The 21361-nt window shown below is 40.1% G+C and overlaps 1 protein-coding gene across 1 annotated transcript in view; it reads left to right on the top strand.

Moving 5' to 3' along the window:
* Window positions 1–20892: 20892 nt before the first annotated feature.
* The window catches only part of ATG14 (autophagy related 14), a 42369-nt gene continuing 41900 nt past the window's right edge, over window positions 20893–21361 (top strand). Inside the window, exon 1 of the mRNA XM_074290200.1 lies at window positions 20893–21209. Within this exon, the coding sequence (XP_074146301.1) occupies window positions 20935–21209 (275 nt within the window). The 5' untranslated portion in view covers window positions 20893–20934. The remainder of the gene's footprint in view (window positions 21210–21361) is intronic.

Raw genomic sequence — 21361 nt, 5'->3', positions numbered from 1 at the left:
TCTACAAGCTGGGTTTCAGCTTGACCAGGAATTTGAATAGCTTTAATTCAATAGGGTTGGAATTTCTTTTGGACTGAACCAATCCAATTTAGTTAACAGAATGAAACTGTCTTGTTTCCCTTGGGCAGGGTCCCTCACTGAGGCAGAATTGAAGATTTTCTCCTTCAAGGAGTTTTAGAGTTTGAGTCCCTTCCTCAATGTCATCATAGGTAAAAGGGTAATGAATAGGAGACCATGCTTGCCTCAGAAAGTAATAATATCTGTAACGTGGTCTCCCAAATGTATGCAGTAGCTAGGAATTCTAGAAAGTCCCACTTAAGATGCGTTTAAATTTGGGGCAGCTAGGTGGTGCAGTGGATAGTGCACCAGCCTTGAAGTCAGGAGGACCAGAGTTCAAATCTGGTCTCAGACACTTAATACTTCCTAGCTGTGTAACCCTGGGCAAGTCACTTAACCCCAGGCTAAAAAAAAAAAAAAAAAAAAGATCCATTTAAATTCTACAAAAGCCCTCTCCTGTCAAAGTCCCTTCCAATGGCTCACGTGGCTACCAAGAATCTGGTATTTTGATGGGGTCTGGGGTCTTATTCACCATTATGAGGGTTGAATCAATGGAGATAGGGAAAATTGTCTGAGTTGCCACATCACATACAGCCTCTACCAAGTTTTGAAGTTTGTTCTGTGTTTACAAGAGTCCAAATTAATTTGTTTTCTGTATTTTGGAAGTTGTAAAAATATGTTTTTATTAAAAACATTTTTTTTTTCTAATTAGCTCTAAGCCCCCAGATGAAAAAAATTCCTAACAATTAGAAAATAATCTTTCAGGAAAAGAAGAAAAAAGGAAAGAAGAGAAAAAAGTGGGAGCTGGGATAAAGGCTAGACAAAATAGATTCAAAAGTAATTTGCATGGTGATTATAAGTGAAGCCCTGGGAGCTAATGAGCTTACCAAATGAAAAAGTATAGAAAGTAAAAAGGGCCTAGGACAGAACCTTGAGCCCTCATTGTTAACAAATAAAATGTTGATGAAGATCCAGTAAAAAAAAAAAAAAAAAAAAAAAAAAAAAAGTCTGAGGAGTGGTCTAATGGATAGGAGGAAAATCAGGAGACAATAGAGATTCTCATGAAAAAAAAAAAGAGACTATCAAGAAGAAAGGAATGAAAAGCTGCAAAAAGACCAAGAAAGATGAGGATTAAGGCCATTAGATTTAAAGATTCTGAGTAATATTGGAGAGAGCAGTTTCAGTTGAATGATGAGTACAGAAACCCAATAGCACAGAGGTAAATGAAGAGGAAAAAAAGAAATGGAGGTCCTTATTGTTTCTAGTTTTATCCACATTAATCCAAAAAGGGAGGACAAAGTTAGAATTATAGCTAATCTGGATGGTGGATCTCTGAAATGACCAATTGCCAAATTCCCCAACCATTATTCTCAATGGACTTTTCCTAAAGCTCCAACTTTGACCAGAACTGGAGCCTACAGGAAAATCAGACCTTTCTTTTTTTTTTTTTTTTTTTTTTCCCTAACAAATTCTAGCTCACAGAAGAGCCATGACAAAGACATTCTGCACAAAGACACAAACACAGACAAAAGTTATACAGAAGAGAACTCTTCCCCACTTTCCCTCATACAACAAAAATGTCCAAGTACATTTTTTTTTCTTTTTTTTTACTTTTTGCTCCAAAGATTTAGGTTAGACTGTCCCCTCTCAGAGCATGCAACCTTATCCCCTGGTCTCCAGCAAAATGCACAGCTGACCCCCCCCAAGGGTGGCTTGGCAGACTAGAGTTGGAAGGAGTTGCCTCCCTTCCTAGCCAATCAGATCTCTACTGTCCTGTGCTATTAACAGAACCCCTTTCCTGGACCTCACCCCTTAATCTGGATCATCCAAGACTTGATGATCCCAGGGCCATCTTAAGTACAATTCAAGGACACATTGACAATTTCCCCATTTCCCCCATGGATTACACATGCTTAAGTTACCTGGCCCTCTCTTACCCAGGCTTCATCTTTGAAGACTTGTGTGCCTTCTGTTTGTATCTAAGTATCACTTCTCCCTAGATCCATTCTTCTCAGAGAGGGAGGTTGAGGGTCTGATCTCAAGATCAGTCAGAGAACTCAACCTGATGCCTACTTTGAATCAAGATCCCAGCCATCTCTCTGGGAAGCCAGATCCCGGACGAGCCTCCATAAACTGTGTGATCCCTTTCCCAAATTAACTAATTAGAGACATCTTCAGGTACAAAGAGAAAACATTTATCTAATCCCTACAGGGAGAGGCCCAAACATACCTGGGAGCACATCCCAATACCCACCATGTGCTCCTGAATCTGACCTGCTTCCTGCTTGTCCAGAACTTAAAAGCAAATGGCCTGAGCCTTCTCATTGGATAGAATAAAAGGCCCAATGGTCCTTGACCAATGGTCGATAATGTTGTCTATCTCCCACAGGTCATTTCACTTCCTGCAACTTCACCAACTTCATTCCTTCCAGGGTTCAAAGTACATCCCTCTCAGAGTTCATGTGACCCCCCCCTCCCCAGAGTCCCAGCTCTGCCAAAAGGAATCATGTGACTCAATACTAAAAAATACTTCAACCAGTCCCATTCATAATCAAAATTCAGATAAGTTTTTTATAATGGAAAAACAACCATAAAAAAAAATATATGGTTTTGTCAATGCAAAGAATTCCCTAGAAATTCATCCAGGTTAGGATTGTAATAAAGGCCCACTTAAAGATAATAGAAAACCTAATTAAGCTCAAAAGGTCAAAATAATCAGTCCTCTTCCCTGCTTACTTCTGGAAAACTCAAGTTTTCTCTCTAAAATGCCACTTCTTGCTACCAATATCAAGGTTATCTGCTCAATTATCAGACATATGCAATCTTTCTTCACACTCATCAGTAGCTATGAAAGATCATATATTGTATCCTCCCATGGAATATAAGGTGCTTGAGGGTAGACTCTTAGACATAAGTCTTTACCCTACATTTTTTTTGTGTGTGTATGTGTGTGTGTGTTTCTTTTCTTTCTGTCCCTGATGGCCTTTTGTGTTTTTTTCCTCCATGTGTGAAATTAACTGAGTGAAGACCCCTTCTTATAAGGGAATATAGCTTTAAACTATACCTCAATTATGTCTTGAGACTTTATAATAACAAGTAGAGCTATAGTTAAAAAGCTGTAGATATTTGATTGTCATAAATGAACATTCCCCTCCTGTTTTCCACCATCTCAGAATTAGCATTTAAGTACTTCTTTAAAAGATGATGAAGACATTGAAATCTCTTAACTGATGATATCTATTTGTATAGCAGTTCTCTAGGGAAATTTAAATTAATATTTTATCATTATTGACTTGTATTCTTTTGTTTCTGGGATAGATTTCTGGATTTAGGGTGTAAGCCTGGACTCCCCCAGACAATGGGAGAAAAAGGTCAAGGGAGGAGCTTCTGTTCTACTTAATCTGGTGTTTTACAGTTTATGCTTTGCACTCCTCTTACTAACAAACACCTTGTCAGATGAGAGATATCCTTTCCCTTGAGAGTGTAATAAACTCCTCTTTGTTTTTTCTTACTCTGAGAGTCTCTGATAGTTTTTGTGGTCAATACTGTTCCACATAGTTTGGGGGTTTATCTGGGATATTTCTTGTTCATGAGGGGTTTCTCCTCTAACTGATCCTTGGGCAGATGTCCTGCAGAAAGTTCTCCAGTGCTCCTTGGACTAGGATTAGGAACTCCCATTCTGATTATGTAAACTCTCAAAGAGAGACACTTGGAGAAAGCAAAAAATTAGTAGGCTGGCAAAGAAAGATGAATGAGATGAGGTGAGATCTTTCAAGACAGTTGTGAAAATCAAGTAAGGCTTCATCTACTTCAGAGTTCGAGTAGGCCTGAAGGACTCTGAAGGGCATTGCCTTCCCCTCCTATGACATCTCCCTATTTCATCCAAATATGGGCAACTATGTACTTATTGGTCAAGTTCAATTTCATGGGTAGATCTCACGTTTAGAATGTAAGACTCTCAGCCAACGAGGATGAGGGTCAGTGGTGGGAGGGGGCGTTTTGCGTTAGGGATTAAAGGTGCCGTCCTGCCCACAGGAGGCGCTTCCTCTCTTCGATAGTCTACTCGAAGATTGGGACACCCTTCTCGTGAGAATGTACAATAAACTTTGCTTTTCTCTAGAGCTCTCTCCAGCTTTTTTTTATTAAATGGTGTTCCCTCACCATTTCCGTACCACACAGTTTGGGGGCTAGTCCAGATCCTTTACTCGGTGAGTAGGTGAACTCCTGGGTGCTAGTGGGATGGCGCCCTGCCTTGATTTAGGCAGCCCGCCAGCTTCCAGGGGCTTCTCCTTGCTCCCTGACGTAGAGTGGACCCGAAGTGGAGAAACTCAGAGAAAAGCAACGGAAACTCCGCGGTGAAAATCCCAACCGGTTGGTGGAGGACAGATCAGTCAAGTAATTTGCTGCGCAGCAACCCAGAGGTAAGCGTCCTGTGAAGCCCCTTGAGTCTAGTTATAGGTTCTGGAGGGGGCTGTAGACGGTAGACAGGAAGAGAGCTAGGCCTTCCTGGGTGACTGGGTTAACCGGTGACGGTTAGCGTATTTGGGCGTTTAGGAGTCTGTTAAACTCCTTCCAAATTCAATGGGTGTGGCCTAGTCCCAGCCAGCCCTCGTGGAGAGAAATGAGAAAAATATCAGAAAATACCGGTAGATAGTCCCTTGGGAGATAAATTAAGTAATTGGAACAAACTGCCAAAATATGAGGAAAAATAAAAAGCAAGAAAAAGCGGATAAGGTATTGTTGTTTTGTTGCAGACTGGTGGTACCAAAAGGATTAAATGGTACCTGAAGGGAAGGACCTGAGAGGATTTAATTCCATTAGCCCTTCCTGGGGCCTTCGGGCGGGGAGGAGAACTAGGTCTTTTGAAGCAGGGGTCGTTTCAGCTGACCAGAAATAGCTGTTAGTAGATCCCATTTGGGATCAGAAACCCTGTACACGGGGAAGTATGTGGGATTGAGCCAGTGAAGATGGTGGCTTCCTTCCTCTTCCTCCCACGTGTCCTGACTGCAGCAGGGCCACGTGGGCCGGGGGGAAAGAAACCGCTATTTGGTGAAGTTCATTGTTTTAAATCTGATAGCAAAGTAGTTTTATATTATTGGGAATTTAAAGCTGTGATTGGGATTTTAAGTTAAAACATAGGTTTTTAAAACAATGCTGGTAGCTTACTTAGGGGAGGTTGTGGTTGTATCTCCCTACTTCGATGGTATGTTTGCTAGAGGTATTGGGTAATTTGTAACTGAGCTATGCCTTAAGTGTTTGTCAGCTCTGTTGGGCATGTATTAAGTTTTATGAAATTTGGGTCAGTTACGGGCAAACATTGAAGTGTAAAGTTTTAAAATATATACATATATATTTACTTAAAGACTGGACAGGAAAGATTGATTTGTAAAAGTAATTAATAGTTTAAATGGAGCTATGATATATTGGGTCGGGAAGCATGGTGGTGTGGGGGAAGGGTGACCACGTGGAGAGGTCCCTCCTCCCATTAAGTATAGTGGGGGTTTTTTTTGTTTGTTAGTTTGTTTTTAATAACTGCACCTCCTTGCTGATTTAGATATTAATTATTTCTACTGTTTAAAGGAACAGCCTACATTTAGATAAAATCTTTTGGGACTGGAACTAATATTTACTTGGAGTTTTGAATTCAGGTATAACTGTTTGCATAGGTCGTTAAACTCCACCATCTGGAGGTGGGATGGTTAAAATTAGGACAGCTACCTGAAGTAAAACTGCCTTAAATCATGCCCCTGGTTTTTCCTCTTATGTTTGTAATCAGAGCCAAGTGGTCAGTGAGATATACATTGCTAGGACCGCTCCCACTTTGCCTTTCTTTTTGAGACGAAGCTGGCAATCTCTGGAACCCCAATCCCAAGTTCCTGACTATAGATCTATATTCAGATGCGTTTTTCATGTCTTGCATGATCATGGTGGGGAAAGAACTTTTGACACTCAATCCCCTATTAAATATGCAGAGAAGATGAAATGAAGGGGATTCAAGTTAGAACAATATTAAATCTAGAGGGCTGGGAGATGGCTCACAGATTCTATAGTGTTGAAACATGAGGCAATACTATTAGAAAAGAATGTTCCATAATCCAAGATCATAATTTTAATCCTGCTTCCTTTTTGTCCCCTGGAGAACAGAACTATTGCTGTATAAAACTGTATGACTATTGCTATTTTGGGAAATTTACTAGTCTGTTGTGTATAATCTGATAATTTCTGTAAAAAGGGGGGGGAAGGGAAACTGAGATTTCAACTGGTCAGAAAATTGGGAAAAACTGATGTCTTATTTCAGTTCAGGCCGAATTGGAAACTACTTACTCTTTGCTTACCTCATCATTTTGGTTCCCTGATGAAGGACCTCGAAAAATAGACATAATTTGGGTACTGAATGGAACTCTGGAAAAGGTAAAAGATTTTTTTTCTTTTTTGCAGCGGACATCCAGGCTGCTTCTGGCCTGGATCGTTGTTAGAGCTCTATGCTCGGCACAATTCTTTTAAGAATTGCTGAGATTTCTCCAATTGATAAATGGTCAAAGGATATGAACAGACAATTCTCAGAGGAAGAAATTGAAACTATATCCACTCACATGAAAGAGTGTTCCAAATCACTACTGATCAGAGAAATGCAAATTAAGACCACTCTGAGATACCACTACACACCTGTCAGATTGGCTAAGATGACAGGAACAAATAATGACAAATGTTGGAGGGGATGTGGGGAAATTGGGACACTAATACATTGCTGGTGGAGTTGTGAAAGAATCCAGCCATTCTGGAGAGCAATCTGGAATTATGCCCAAAAAGTTATCAAACTGTGCATACCCTTTGACCCAGCAGCGCTACTACTGGGATTATATCCCAAAGAAATACTAAAGAGCGGAAAGAGACATATATGTGCCAAAATGTTTGTGGCAGCTCTTTTTGTTGTAGCTAGAAACTGGAAGATGAATGGATGTCCATCAGTTGGAGAATGGTTGGGTAAATTGTGGTATATGAAAGTTATGGAATATTATTGCTCAGTAAGAAATGACCAGCAGGAGGAATACAGAGAGGGTTGGAGAGACTTAAATCAACTGATGCTGAGTGAAATGAGCAGAACCAGAAGATCGCTGTACCCTTCAACAACAATACTGTATGAGGATGTATTCTGATGGAAGTGGAAATCTTCAACATAAAGAAGATCCAACTCACTTCCAGTTGATCAATGATGGACAGAGGTAGATACACCCAGAGAAGAAACACTGGGAGGGGAATGTAAATTGTTAGCACTAATATCTGTCTGCCCAGGTTGCATGTACCTTCGGATTCTAATGTTTATTGTGCAACAAGAAAATGATATTCACACACATGTATTGTATCTAGACTATATTGTAACACATGTAAAATGTATGGTATTGCCTGTCGTCGGGGGGAGGGAATAAGGGAGAGGGGGTAATTTGGAAAAATGAATACAAGGGATAATATTATAAAATATATATATATATAATAAAAAAAAAATTAAAAAAAAAAAAAAAAAAAGAATTGCTGAGATTGACGAAAGGTCTCCTTTTGTCTCGCTCTCTTGTCTCTACAGATAAGGGAGAGGCTGCAAAAAGTTGAAAAAGCTCTTTACCTGTCCACTAGCTAGACACACCTGATTTTAGCAGATGCGGGGTTTGGAGAAGGCTGCAGAGACAAAAGGCCTTTACAGGGGACTCTAGCTGAAAATTTGCTAGACTATGATTGGCTGGCTTATGTTTTAACTTTGAATTATTGTCCTGACTCAGTCCTGCCTCAGTTTCCCTGCCTCTTAGTTTTGCAAACCTCCCCCCCTGCTGCGTCTTTATCAGAATACTTGATAAGACTTTATGTTTCAGAATAGCAGAATGTCTCTCCCATTACAAGTTAATGGGAATCTCTTATCAAAACTTCTTGAATTCTCTTGTGTGGAATTAGACATTCTGTATATGATTGTATTTGCATTGGGTGTTTTTAAAAACAAACTGATTTGTATGAATAATGTTCACTTATGAAAGATCTACTTGGATATAAACTCATTGGGACAAATTCCTTATTGTTATCAACACAAGGTTATGATAAATATTTGTTTAGAATTTATGTATGGTTCTTCTAGGATGGTAAATGGGAAAAGAAATGGGTTTGTTAGAACTTCCACTGTTACCAAGGGCAGTCTACCTGCCCATTAGTTGGCTCAAACTTGTGAATTGTTGTGAATTGTATGCTTTAAATCAAGCGTTAAAATTATTGCGTGACCAAGATGGGAATATATATGCTGATTCTAAATATGCCTGGGGTGTGGTGCATGTATTTGGGAGGATTTGGGAGGAAAGAGGATATGTAAACAGTAAAGGTAAAGAACTGGTTCATCATACACTAGTCAGAGAGATACTAGAAAATATTCTGACTCCTAGGAATATAGCAGTAATACATGTAAAGGGACATCAGATGGGAAATTCTTTTGAGGAAAGGGGAAATAGATTAGCAGACCGGGAGGCCAAGGGAGCCGGAGATCAGGAAATCTCTCATATAATGGCTTTGATACCTGTACTTCCCCCTAGTCTACCCTCTCCTAGTTTTACTCAGGAGGAAAAAGAGAAAGCCTCAACAGTTGAGAACTCGGAAGGACGATGGCTCTTACCTGACGGCAGAGAGGTACTGACCAAAGCAAGTATGAGGCAAGTCCTTCAGCAACTGCACCAGGGCAGTCATTGGGATGTCCAAAACCTGTGTGATGCTATACTGACAAGGTATGTTTCCCCCGGCCTATATACTATGGCTCGACAACTGGTGTTCGGTTGTCTTGTTTGTCGAAGGACTAACAGGGCTGCCCAACGCCAGCTTCCAAAAGGGGGACGACCTCCTGGAATCAGACCATTCCAAAGCATCCAGGTGGACTTTACTGAGCTGCCACCAGTGGGTCGCCTTAAGTTCTTGCTGGTCATAGTGGACCATCTGACCTCATGGGCCGTCAGGCCGAGCAACTGCCTCGACAGTAAGTAAGGTCTTATTAGAACAAATTATTCCTAGATATGGAATGGTGGAGAGGATAGACTCGATCAGGGAACACATTTTTCTGCCCAGGTATTGCAGAATCTGATTAGGGCCTTAGAAATCACTTGGGATCTCCATAGCCCTTGGCATCCTCCCTTTTCTGGGAAAGTAGAAAGGATGAACCAAGAAATAAAACGGCAGTTGACTAAGTTATCTTTAGAGACCCAACTACCTTGGACGAAATGCCTTCCCCTCGCTCTGGTTAGAATCAGGACCAAGCCACGTAGAGATATTGGGCTTTCACCTTATGAATTATTGTACGGTGATCCTTTCCAGGCTTATCCTAAGGGAGACTGGGACCCTATTTTAGAAACTAAGGATTTGTTTGTTAAGAGATATGTTAAATCATTGCTGGAACATTTGCAAGGACTTCAACAAAAAGGGCTAATAGCTCAGACTCCTCCTCTAGGTTTCCCTGTTCATAGAATTCAGGTTGGTGATTGGGTGTTGATCCGTTCCTGGAAGGACGAGAAGCTGACTCCGTGCTGGGACGGACCCTACCAAGTGATACTGACTTCAGATACTGCGATTCGCACCCAGGAACGAGGCTGGACACACCACACCAGGACAAAAGGACCTGTGGCGCCATCTTTATCAGAGTGGACAGTTGAAAACAGGGGAGACCTCCAATTACATAAGAGGAGGGGACCTCCACTGAATGGGAATACTGATTCTGAATCCAGTGCATTATAACTGTATGACTTCTCTTTTCTTACTTTGGGTCTCTTTGCCTGTTTGTGATTTGATATATTTTCCTTTGGGAAGTTCACCTTAACTTCACAGTGTTATAATAGTTGAACATTATGAGGCTCTCCCTAAGCTTTGGGTTTATCTATTTCCTTATGACCAATTTCTCCTGCTCATGCAGAATATAAGGAGAACATTTAACTTATCGAATTGTTGGATCTGTGGTGGATCCCAACAATTGAACCAATGGCCATGGGTACCTGTCCCCTTAAGCCCAGCCTGGATCCTTAGCAACAGATCCCAAATTCATAATGGGACCGGTTTCCAGAATTGAAGAGAAACATCAGTGGTCATTGACAGAAGATAGGAAAGGGAAATACTGCTTAAATCAGACAGGACAAGGTTTGAAGCTGGGAATTAGTGTATGTGAGTGGACCTATTCAAGAACAGACCTGAGGCCAAAGACAATTGACTGTACAAAAATGTCTAAATATTGGCGGAATACGGGGAGGAATCCTCAATTGAAGTGTGGGAAGGACTAGAAAGACTGTACCTTGGATGTTATCCCAGAAATAGGAGAGCAGGGATATTGCTATCAACAAGTCACTACTGCTGAAGTAGAATGGGAGTAGAATGGGATGTATTAAGATGTATAAAAGAGAATAAGAGGAAAGGGAACATATACATTGGGTACAGTTACCAATAATGTCACCCCAGGGACACCCAGGCAACATGGGACTCTGTTTTCCACATTTTGGAGTACCTCTAATCTAACAGGCCACTGGCCAGTTGCCAATTGTAGTTGGAGAAAAGAGCAAGGTTTATGGAAATGCCAATATGACCCCTTTGTGGGGGAAGCCCCCTAGGGACGAGAGACCAACAATATTACCCTTTTACAAGGAATAGCTCAGACATATTTCCAAGGGAACAACCTGCTCTAAAGGGTCATTATTGGATCTGTGGTTTAACTGCCTATACTCACCTGCCTCAATTGGACAGGGAATTATTATATTGGACTAATAAAGCCAAAATTTTTCTTTCTTCGCTTTCGAACAGGCAAACCAATATTTAGGGATTCAGTTGTATAATGATTTGGGAAGGGGGAAACGGAGTTTAGATACCTTCATCACTTGGACTAAAGATGCAAATGGTTGGGGTGAGAGGCCTGGCCTCCAGAAAGAATAGTCAAAGAGTATGGGCCAGCGACCTGGGCTCAAGATGGAAGTTGGGGATATAGAACTCCAATATACATGTTGAACAGGATAATTAGGCTTCAGGCAGTTGTAGAAATTATCACCAATCAGACAGCTGAGGCACTACATCTTTTGGCTGATGAAGCTACTCAAACCAGAGAGGCTGTTTTACAACATAGACTTGTGCTGGATTATTTGTTGGCTGAGGAAGGGAGAGTTTGTGCTAAACTAAATTTATCCACATGTTGTATGAAGAGTGATAACAATGGTAATCTAGTGAAGGAAATCACTAAAAACATTAGGAAACTTGCTCATGTTCCTGTACAGACTTGGACCTCACTGTTCAATACTTCTTGATGGTCCTGGTTTGGGAAGCTGGTGGAAACAGCTCCTTTGGTTTGGCCTTATAGCTCTTAGTGGTGTTATATTATTCCCTATCTTCATCCCTTGTTTGATCAGATTAATAACCAGAATTGTCCAAAACTCATCATCTGGAATGACCAAGTTGGAAGAGAAAGCTGAAGGGTCTGTTAAATAGATGCTGTTAAAAGGGTAAGGGTGGAGCCGGTGGCCCAAGGCCAACAGGAATCAGAAGGAAGTGAGGAATTCATAGGGAATGTGAAATTATGTTACAAAAATTTGAAGAGATCTCAGTGTACAAAATAAGAGGAGGGACTGAATGAGGTGAGGTGAGATCTTTCAAGACAGTTGTGAAAATCAAGTAAAGCTTCATCTACTTCAGAGTTCGAGTAGGCCTGAAGGACTCTGAAGGGCATTGCCTTCCCCTCCTATGACATCTCCCTATTTCATCCAAATATGGGCAACTATGTACTTATTGGTCAAGTTCAATTTCATGGGTAGATCTCGCTTTTAGAATGTAAGACTCTCAGCCAATGAGGATGAGGGTCAGTGGTGGGAGGGGGCGTTTTGCGTTAGGGATTAAAGGTGCTGTCCTGCCCACAGGAGGCGCTTCCTCTCTTTGATAGTCTACTCTAAGAGTGGGACGCCCTTCTCATGAGAATGTACAATAAACTTTGCTTTTCTCTAGAGCTCTCTCCAGCTTTTTTTATTAAATGGTGTTCCCTCACCATTTCCGTACCACACAAAGAGAATAAATTCATCCTAGGAGTTAAGCCAGCTTAGAAAAGTTTGAAATCAGTTAGGTAAATTGTGCAGCACAGCCCAAAAGTAAGAATTGGTGAGAGGGGAGAGAGTCTATCCATAAAAGGACTTTCCTCTGCCAAGCAATGGTGTGACTGAGATTGGGAGAATTTAGGCAATTAGAGTCTGTAAAAGGCTCCCATTTCCTTTTGAACAGCAAGAATTGATGAAAAGGGGAGAGACTCTCTTCTGCCTAGCAATGAGCCATCTGGATAACAGAAAAATCATAGGCTATTTGAGTCCATAAGGATTCTCCTTTTTTCCTTTGGTGAGATGTGATGAGTCTTCCATTAAAAGAGGATTTAGTTTTAAATTACTTGACACTATTAGCTAAATTGAGTTGGTCTATTGTATTTTTAAGTAGGCCTAATTTACATGATTAAAAGCCTTCTTCGGACAGAGCTTTGAGGTTTAATAATAGTAATAGTATAGTAATAGTGATAGTGGGCAACATTGTTTCACCCCATCTCATTAATCCAAAGCTATTTAGAATATTAATCTTAAGGTTTGTCTTGCTTTCTCCCTGTAACAGAGAAGTAAAAGCAAGAAAATTTGGCATATGTGTAATTACAGAGCAAATTATGTCTGAATAGAGATGTCCCTCCAGAGGAAGGGAGCCTAGCTCCCAAATATTTAGTTAGATTTTGGAGAAATGACATTGATGAGGAAACCACAAAACTCTTAAAACCTCCTTGGACTCTGCCTCAGAGAAGGGACTCCACCCCAAGCACAGTTTCATCCTTATCTAAAACCCCATAGAATTCTATTCAAATTCTAACCCTGCCTGAAACTCAAGCCCAAAGCCAACCTGGGACTCCACCCACGAGATCCCTTTCAGATTGTCCAAAGTCCTCTATTATAAAAAGAGCCAAACTGGAGTCTACTCTTTGTAGAGGTCCCAACATGGCATCCTTACGTCTGCTATGTCAAAGGATTTCTGCCTACTGGAACTCTGGTTCCGGTGTCCTTTTTCTCTACCCTCAACTTTACTCACAAACTTTACTTCCAAACCCCACAAAAAAACCTTTTATCAATCTAGGTTTTCCCGTCTGTAAATTTCTTTACAGGGGACTCTTGCACGGCCATTAGACCTCATTTAACTCAGTATCCTAGCGCCGAATCCAAAGGGGTTGCAGGGGAGCTCTATTTGACTCCCTGTACCTCGAACCTGCCACTATACCTCAATTAAACTTAATTTCATTTAGGTACCCCAATTCTAGACCTCATCAATGTCTGTACAGAGATCACTTATAAAACTTTAAATACCATATCAATGCTAGCAACTATTGTTGCTATATATTATTTTCTTTACTTCAGCTACTATTTCAATAGTAGATTTTGTCTGTGTGTTTTAAAAAGTACATATAGATTCTTAAGAGACCTTCCAACTGAATAAATGCATATAAATAAGTCAAACCCTTTCAGTAGATAAGGGAAAGGTAATTGGAAGAGATGCAGACCACAAGGTGGGAAGTTATCTGGAAAATAATGAAAATGTACTCCTGGGATGATTTATGTGGCATTTAGAAAAAACACTAAATATTTGTTTTCTGTTTTTTATATTACATAGTAATCCATGTGTCCCTCCACCTCCCTTCCCTAAGAACTATATCATATGACAAATATGACAAACTATGTCATTTTGTTTTGTCCTTAAAGAAAAAAAATTAGCATCATTCATCAACACATTGATCAATACAAAAACATGTGCAATGTGTAATACTCACGGACCTCCACCTCCACTAAAGGGTAGGTTTGTAGTGTCTTCATATTTCCTCATAATAATCCTGCTTAAGCTTTATAATTTTGTTACATTTACTTTTGATTTATTGGTGTGTTGCTATTTTTTAAATTTACATTGTTGTAGCTACTGTTTATGTTGTTTTCTTACTTCACTCTGCATCATTTCATATAGCTCTTTCCAAGCTTTTTTGTATTCATCATCAGTGATGAGGAGTAAATGAGGAGGAGTAAATTGTGGTCTAAACAAAGATGTATCAGTTCCTTTTCTCTCTTTCCTTCCTTCCCCAAAGTAACCAATGGCGGGTTCGGCAGCAAAGGAATTTGCTACTTAATGCTGTATGGAAACATAGTCTTTATTGATTAGAATGGAAACACCAGAGAGCCGGTGGGCAAAATGGCTGCATGGTATAAGGCCCATTTTGCAAAGAGAAGATTTTTTGAGTTCTCTCTTTTATACCAGAGCACAATCATTCAGCTTGAGAGTAATGTAAATAAGATAAGGATTCTCTTGTTATCTTTTGGAGACAGACAGAAATCTCTTCCCAAAAAGGAATTTCCTGATGGCATTTGGTCTATCTGAGCAGATTAGAATGGGGGCTGTAAAACCCTGGCCAGTAGCCCAAACTAGTTTGACCAGATCTTGTATCAAAGGTCCAAGTCCCAAAAGAAGTTGGAGATCAAACAAGGAATGTCAAAGGGCTACAGCCCTCAACAATCAGCATTAAAATTTAACATGGCAGTTGATTTCTCTATCCAGAATAATCTGCCTGAACTCACTGACTGACACAAATTATGACAAAATGTGACTTATTTTCTGGAATCTAGAATACAGTTAAGATAATATCTGTACCATTTTGGAAATTATAAGACATGGATTTGTGCAAATATGAGCAATTACAGGATTCTTTTTACTTAATAGCTAAAATTTATTTGAAGAATTTTTATTGATTCCACATTGTTGAATCTTGTAAAGCTATCATTTTATTTTTTGTTGAATAACTTCTCCAATTGACCATTTGTTTTAAATTATAACATATTGCTTTATATGAACTGCAGTTATATATGGAGCTTAAAGCTTAGGAAGAAGAAAAAAGGTAGAAAACTTTGAAAAAGTTTGCCAATAATTTAACTGGTATAATAGGGGATTTGTCTGCTGATTGAATGAAGTAAACTGAGTGAAGATCTCTCATAAGGATGTGACTTAAGACTTTGCAATAACAATTTGTTATAGCTTTTCCCCTCCAGTTCCCTTGCCTCTTAATCAATATTTAAGTACATAATGGGTAAAGAGTTTGCTTTTTATTAGTATTCTTTTGATTCTGAGATAGATTTCTACATTTAGAGTGTAAGCCTGGACTCCCCCAGACAATGGGAGAAAAAGTGATTGGGGAGAGAAGAGCCTTTTGCATTAGGGAGTGTAATCTTGTGTTTTGCAGTTTGTGCTTTGTACTCCTCTACAGGTACCTTGTCTGTAAGGAGTTGTCTTTCTCTCCAGATCTTAATAAATCCTTTTTTTTTTTTTTTTACCTTGAGTTTCTGATTTTAATTTGGGTAAGGGTTGTTGTGCCACACATGATTTTTATCCTGATTCTCCAAACCAAGTCATATTAAGATATGATAGTTAACCAGTTGAACACAGTTCGATACATCTTACAATTGTAAGAAACAAAATATCTTACCAAGAACTACACTGACTCACTGATGAATGCAGGAAAGATTTTTACATTCTTCTCAGAAAGGGTGTCTTTGTCAGTAGACATACCTTTGAAGTCCCTCCCTGGATTCTCCATTAATTGGATGTTACAGAAGTTTCATAACATGAATCTCCACCCCTCATTACATAGCCAGTTCCTGCCCCAAGGAGCTTCTATTCTAGAAGGGGGAAGGGTAACAGAGGAGGGCTAAGAGCAGAGAACAAAAGATTCTTTTCAAATCTCAAACCACTACCCTTCATTACAAAAGTCAGTCTCTGCCCCGAAGGAATTTATATTCTTTAGTGGAAAGATAAACTCTACCCTTGATTATTCCATCCATGTGAGTTTGTTTTCCAATTTGTTTCATTTCTCCAATTTAATTTTCATAACTGAGGAAACCAAATGCCCATCCATTTCTCACACTATCATTGTCAACAGTGATTCTTTCCTTGAATTATGGAACTTTATGTAGACTATCATTGCATCTTTTAATTTATATAGTAGTCATTCATGACTGAAACAACTGAACAAGGAAGAAAAAAATTGTAATAATTTGTAAATTGACCACACAGTTATTATGCCCCTCAGAACATATGAAGACAAATTGAATGAACTGACAGTTAACTGAATATCATTTAGCTATGAGGAAAACAGCATTAAGAGAAACTAGGTTTAGCTAAGCTACTTAAGGCCTGTATTTCCCAAACTACAGAATAAAATCATTACTACTAGAAGGCTGTTCCTTTGATGTGATCTATTATGTGGGGTTTGGCATCAAATAATGGCAAACACCAAAAGTTGGGGTTCAGTCATGTGAAGAGTTCATAATGGCCATTCTCTTTGGCAAAAAGTTTATTTAGGGGAATTGGTTACAGACATAATGAAGGAATACAGTAGACAATGGGAATGGTAAATATGAAATAGAGTAGGAGAGTATATGAAAGATAAGTTCCTCAGTAGAAATCACAATTACCTGGTAGAAAGGGAACACTCCATGAGGTTGGGTCGTGTCCTTAGCTAGCAGGCTAAATTTTGAAAGGGATTTAGCACTTTAAAAGAGTTAGCTGTGGGGACAGCTAGGTGGTGCAGTGGATAGAGCACCAGCCTTGAAGTCAGGAGGAACTGAGTTCAAATTTGGTTTCAGACACTTTTAACACTTCCTGCCTGTGAGACCCTGGGCAAGTCCCCAGCCTCAGGGAGAAAAAAAAAAAAAAAAAAAAAAAAAAGAGTTAGCTGTAATAAACTGGGGAAACATTTTTACATTCAAAGGTTCTGATAAAGGCCTCATTTCTAAAATATATAGAAGAATTGACTCAAATATTTAAGTATTCAAACTGACAGGATGAATCCTGAAACTGTCCCCCCATGACTTTTGGAGGGAAACCATGAGTATGAGCTCTGAAACTCTCCCGTCAGAGACCGGCCCTTCAGGGCAGTTAAGTGGATTTATTGGGACTGGCTCAGAACCACTCCCAGAATCTCATCTAGTTGGAGATCTGGACCGATATTTCCATTGTGTGTATTGGCCCAGGACCAATTTCAGTAGCTCAAACTTAAGTGGTCTCATTCAACTGGAAATCTAGGCCTGGGGACAGTGACAACATTGAAGTAATCTCACTCTATGGAAGCCCTACCCACAGAATTCTTATAAAATGACCATTTTGAACTCCAAATCTTTGCAGAAGTCGAAGTGGGACTTTTAATTTTTTTTAATTTGCCAAGGGACCTGTCCTCTTGGCACAGATACCTAGCAGGACTCTTGCCTGCTGTGAAGATAGCCTCTTCTCAGTGATAACCTCTGTTTCTCTGACAGGACCTTGCCACTAAGAAGTCTGTCTTCCTAGCAAAGCTGCCAATGAATTTCCCTTTTGCCATTCAGACTTTTTGGGTTCGTGAATTGGACATGCATTGGCCAGGGAGATTTATCACAACTTTCTGCATTACCACTAACAGCATCAAAACTATTCTCTAATTGATAGTCAAAGAATATAAACAGACAATTTTCAGATGAAATTGAAACCATTTCTAGTTATATGAAAAAAGTTCTCTAAATCACTGTTGATTAGAGAAATGCAAATTAAGACAACTCTGAGGTATACATGTCTTAAATTAGTTAAATTGACAGGAAAAGATAATGATGAATGTTGGAGGGGATGTGGAAAAACTGGGACACCAATACATTGTTGGTGGAGTTGTGAACTGATCCAACCATTCTGGAGAGCAATTTGGAATTATGCCCAAAGGTTTGTCTCTAATGAGCCTAAAGAGGAAGGAGGAAAAGGGACCCACATGTGCAAAAAATGTTTGTGACAGCCCTTTTTGTAGTGGCAAGAAACTAGAAATTGAGTGGATGCCCATCAAATGGAGAATGGCTGAATAAGTTATGGTATATGAATATTATGGAATATAATTGTTCTGTAAGAAACAATCATCAGGATGATTTCAGAGAAGCCTGGAGAGACCTACATGAACTGATGTAAGGGAAGTGAGCTGAGCCAGGAGATCATTGCACACAAAAAAACCCCAAATAAAAAAAAAAAAAAAACAAGTGTCCAAATTCATCAGAAATGATCATTGTATAATCTTGTGAGTGGAAATGCTATGTTGTGATCCACACTCAGTTCCCATAGTCCTCTATCTGGGTATAGATAGCTCTCTTCATCATAAGATCATTGGACCTGGCCTTAATTTTTTTTTTCCTTTTTGATCTGATTTTTCTTGTGCAGTAAGATAATTGTACAAATATGTATGTATCTATATATAGATATATATTGGATTTAACACATATTTTTAACATTTATTGGATTACTTGCCATCTAGGGGAGGGAGTGGGGAAAAGAGAGAAAATTTGGAACATAGTGTTTTGCAAGGAAAAGATTGAAAAATTATTCATGAATATGTTTTGAAAATAAAAAGCTTTTAAAAAAAAAAACTTAGCTGTAAGTTACCATGTGGCATGGGTGAAGGGGAAGAGGAAAGACACCACAAAACAGAGTGTTATGGTGGAATGACCCAAAGAGGGGAAGAAGCTATGAGCTGGCTCCTAAGTAGATTTTATAGGGAAATTTTAACCTCAGGGACATGACTAAGATTACATGACAAGGCATGGCAAGGTGAGATGGCTTAAGACCACTGCAGAGGTGAGTCTCAGGTATTTGAAATAACTTTGATTTCAGACTGGACCACGTCCCTAAAGAGTGGAGCTAAACTGATCTCTAATAAAGCCTTCTGCTTGCTTGCTGAAGGGATCAGTTCTTTAGTTTCTTTTGTCTAAAACAACATTCAGGATCTCATCAAGTCCACTTATTAGTATATGAATTCCCATGTTTTAGGCCCCTAACATCCTACCTCTTTTGTGGTAGCCATAGTGTCATAAATAGAAATCTGTACGGGACTTTCCTCATGGGTAGAGATTGATTATTCAATGCTCCACAATATGAGGGGCATAATTAGTGAGAATTTGTTCTGCCTTCTAGCTTCCAGGGAGAAGCTGCATGGTTCTTCTCTTTTGGTCTCCCTTGAAGGAAGAAAAATACTTGGCAAGGAAGTCAACAAGTAGAGGAACCACCAATTTCTATTATATCCATCTTCCCAGCTTGCTTATTCAGAGAATTTCCCCTTGGGTAAGAAATGACTTGTCTAAGCAGTTTTGAGAGAGCTTTCCCAATAAGATCTCTAAAAGGAGAGGATACATTCTCTGATTTCTCTTTTGCTATCGATTTGGATAAATGGGTTTACTCACTATTTGCTATGAACATTCACTGTAGAATTGGCATCTGTTGGGAATGAAGGTAGCCTTGGCTACCTTGCCTAGAGTATTCCTTCCCCATTAAGGAGTTGCGATTAAGAGTGCAGCCTGAACCTCAAAATTAATTCCTTGGATTAAAAATATTTTAGGGAAAAAATAGATGTAGTTCTAGCCCAATGCTCCCTTTCACTGAGAATAGCAGCAGAGGGGTATGCAAAAAGTGAACCCCCTACCACCAGAGGCCCAGTTTCCTCTGGAATGAACCTAGTCCAGCCTCTACCCCAATCTGCTGCTTATCTTTCTGGCAGTAATCATTTTCCCTTGGAGAAGGGAGGGGGAAAGAGATTCTATTTTTACCTCCCTGGGAACCACATCTAGAGAGACCTGTGTGGATACACACAAAACCTACATGGGCAAAACTTAACATCACCCATACACTAGCATCATTTATGGATTGAAAACAGAACTTTGAAATGATAAGGAATGGACTTAACAATCACATCTCATTCATCTTCTATCCCCCCTCCCCCAATCTAGAGAAAACACCATATTTTTCAGGCCTTAAGTATGTTTGCCAGCAGAAGGAATTAGCATCTAATTTTTTTCACCAACTTTACCCAAGTTTTCCTTCGCATTTTCTATCTAGTCTCTAAATGTTATTTGATTTCCTACTCTTCCAGGCCAATTTCAAAGTCTGCCTGCAACCCTTGCAGCATCTTTTACAAAACCAGCAGACAAAACAAATACAATGTCAGAAAGAATTTGGCTTCAAGTTTTCTTATCATTTTCATCAGATTTTTTTTTTTTTATGATTTCTAAATATTGACTTCCTACTGTTTCGGACAAATTTTAATCAATAAGGATTATAAAAAGAATCCTTATGTGACTAAATAACCAGAATAATGAAATAACAAGAACTTTTCTGTGACTTCTTGGAAAGGCTTCCCATTACTGCTTTGTGCAAGAATTAATAATAGCTATCATCTCACACAGCGTGCTATTCGAAGTACAATTAGGATCTTTTATTTATTTATTTATATTAATTTTTATAATTATAACATTTTTTTGACAGTACATATGCATAGGTAATTTTTTTTTTTTTTTTTTTTTTTTTTTTTTTTACAACATTATCCCTTGTTCTCCCTTCTGTTCCGAGTTTTTCCCCTCCTTCCCTCCACCCCCTCCCCTAGATGGCAGGCATTCCCATACATATTAAATATCTTATAGTATATCCTAGGGTACAATTAGGATCTTATGCGAAGTTGTCAGTTATTCTCACATCAACTCTGGGATTCTGCTACTATTGTCCCTGTTACAGAGGAGAAAGTGAACAAAATAAGCTCCTGAGGATCACAGAACTAGTACAAACGTCAGGCGCTGGATCTGAGCGCAGACTTTTTTTTGCTTAGTAGCCCAGCGCGCTACGCGGAGCGTCACTAGATAGACCCGGTTATTTTTCAGGCCCCGCCTCCTCCGAAGCACAGGTCTCAGGAAGCACGTGGGCGGGCTGGGGGCTAGAAACCACGCCTCCACTTCCCTTCACCAGCTCCGCCCTTTTCCGCCAAGCTTTTCCCAGACCCCTCCTTCGCCCAGGATGCACCTGGTTGAAAACAAAGTCCCACGTGACTGGCTGTGCTCTGAGGCCATCATGGCGTCTCCCAGTGGGAAAGGATCCCGGGCGTTTGAGGCTCCCGGTTGTGTCCGCCGGCCTTCCTCCCGGGAGCTGGAGGATTCGGTGGAGGATGCGGAGGGCTTGTACGTGGCAGTTGAACGGTGTCCTCTGTGCAACACCACCCGCCGGCGGCTGACCTGCGCGAAGTGCGTCCGGACCGGCGACTTCGTTTTCTTCGACGGCCGGAACGGCGAAAGGTAGCGATCGCCGCTGCGGCGGCCTCCGGGCGCCCATTGTTTTCTACTGGAGTTTGCTCCCTACCCGTCCCACTCCCCAACGCCAGCTAACTACCACCCTGCCCGTCTCCCGTTCTCCCCCCTCCTCACGGGCGGGAGGGAGGATGTGAGTC

The sequence above is a fragment of the Sminthopsis crassicaudata genome, chromosome 2 (genome assembly GCF_048593235.1).
Source record: "Sminthopsis crassicaudata isolate SCR6 chromosome 2, ASM4859323v1, whole genome shotgun sequence".
Lineage (NCBI taxonomy): Eukaryota > Metazoa > Chordata > Mammalia > Dasyuromorphia > Dasyuridae > Sminthopsis > Sminthopsis crassicaudata.
Note: the sequence above shows the minus strand (reverse complement) of the source record. Positions and strands in the feature narration are given on the sequence as shown.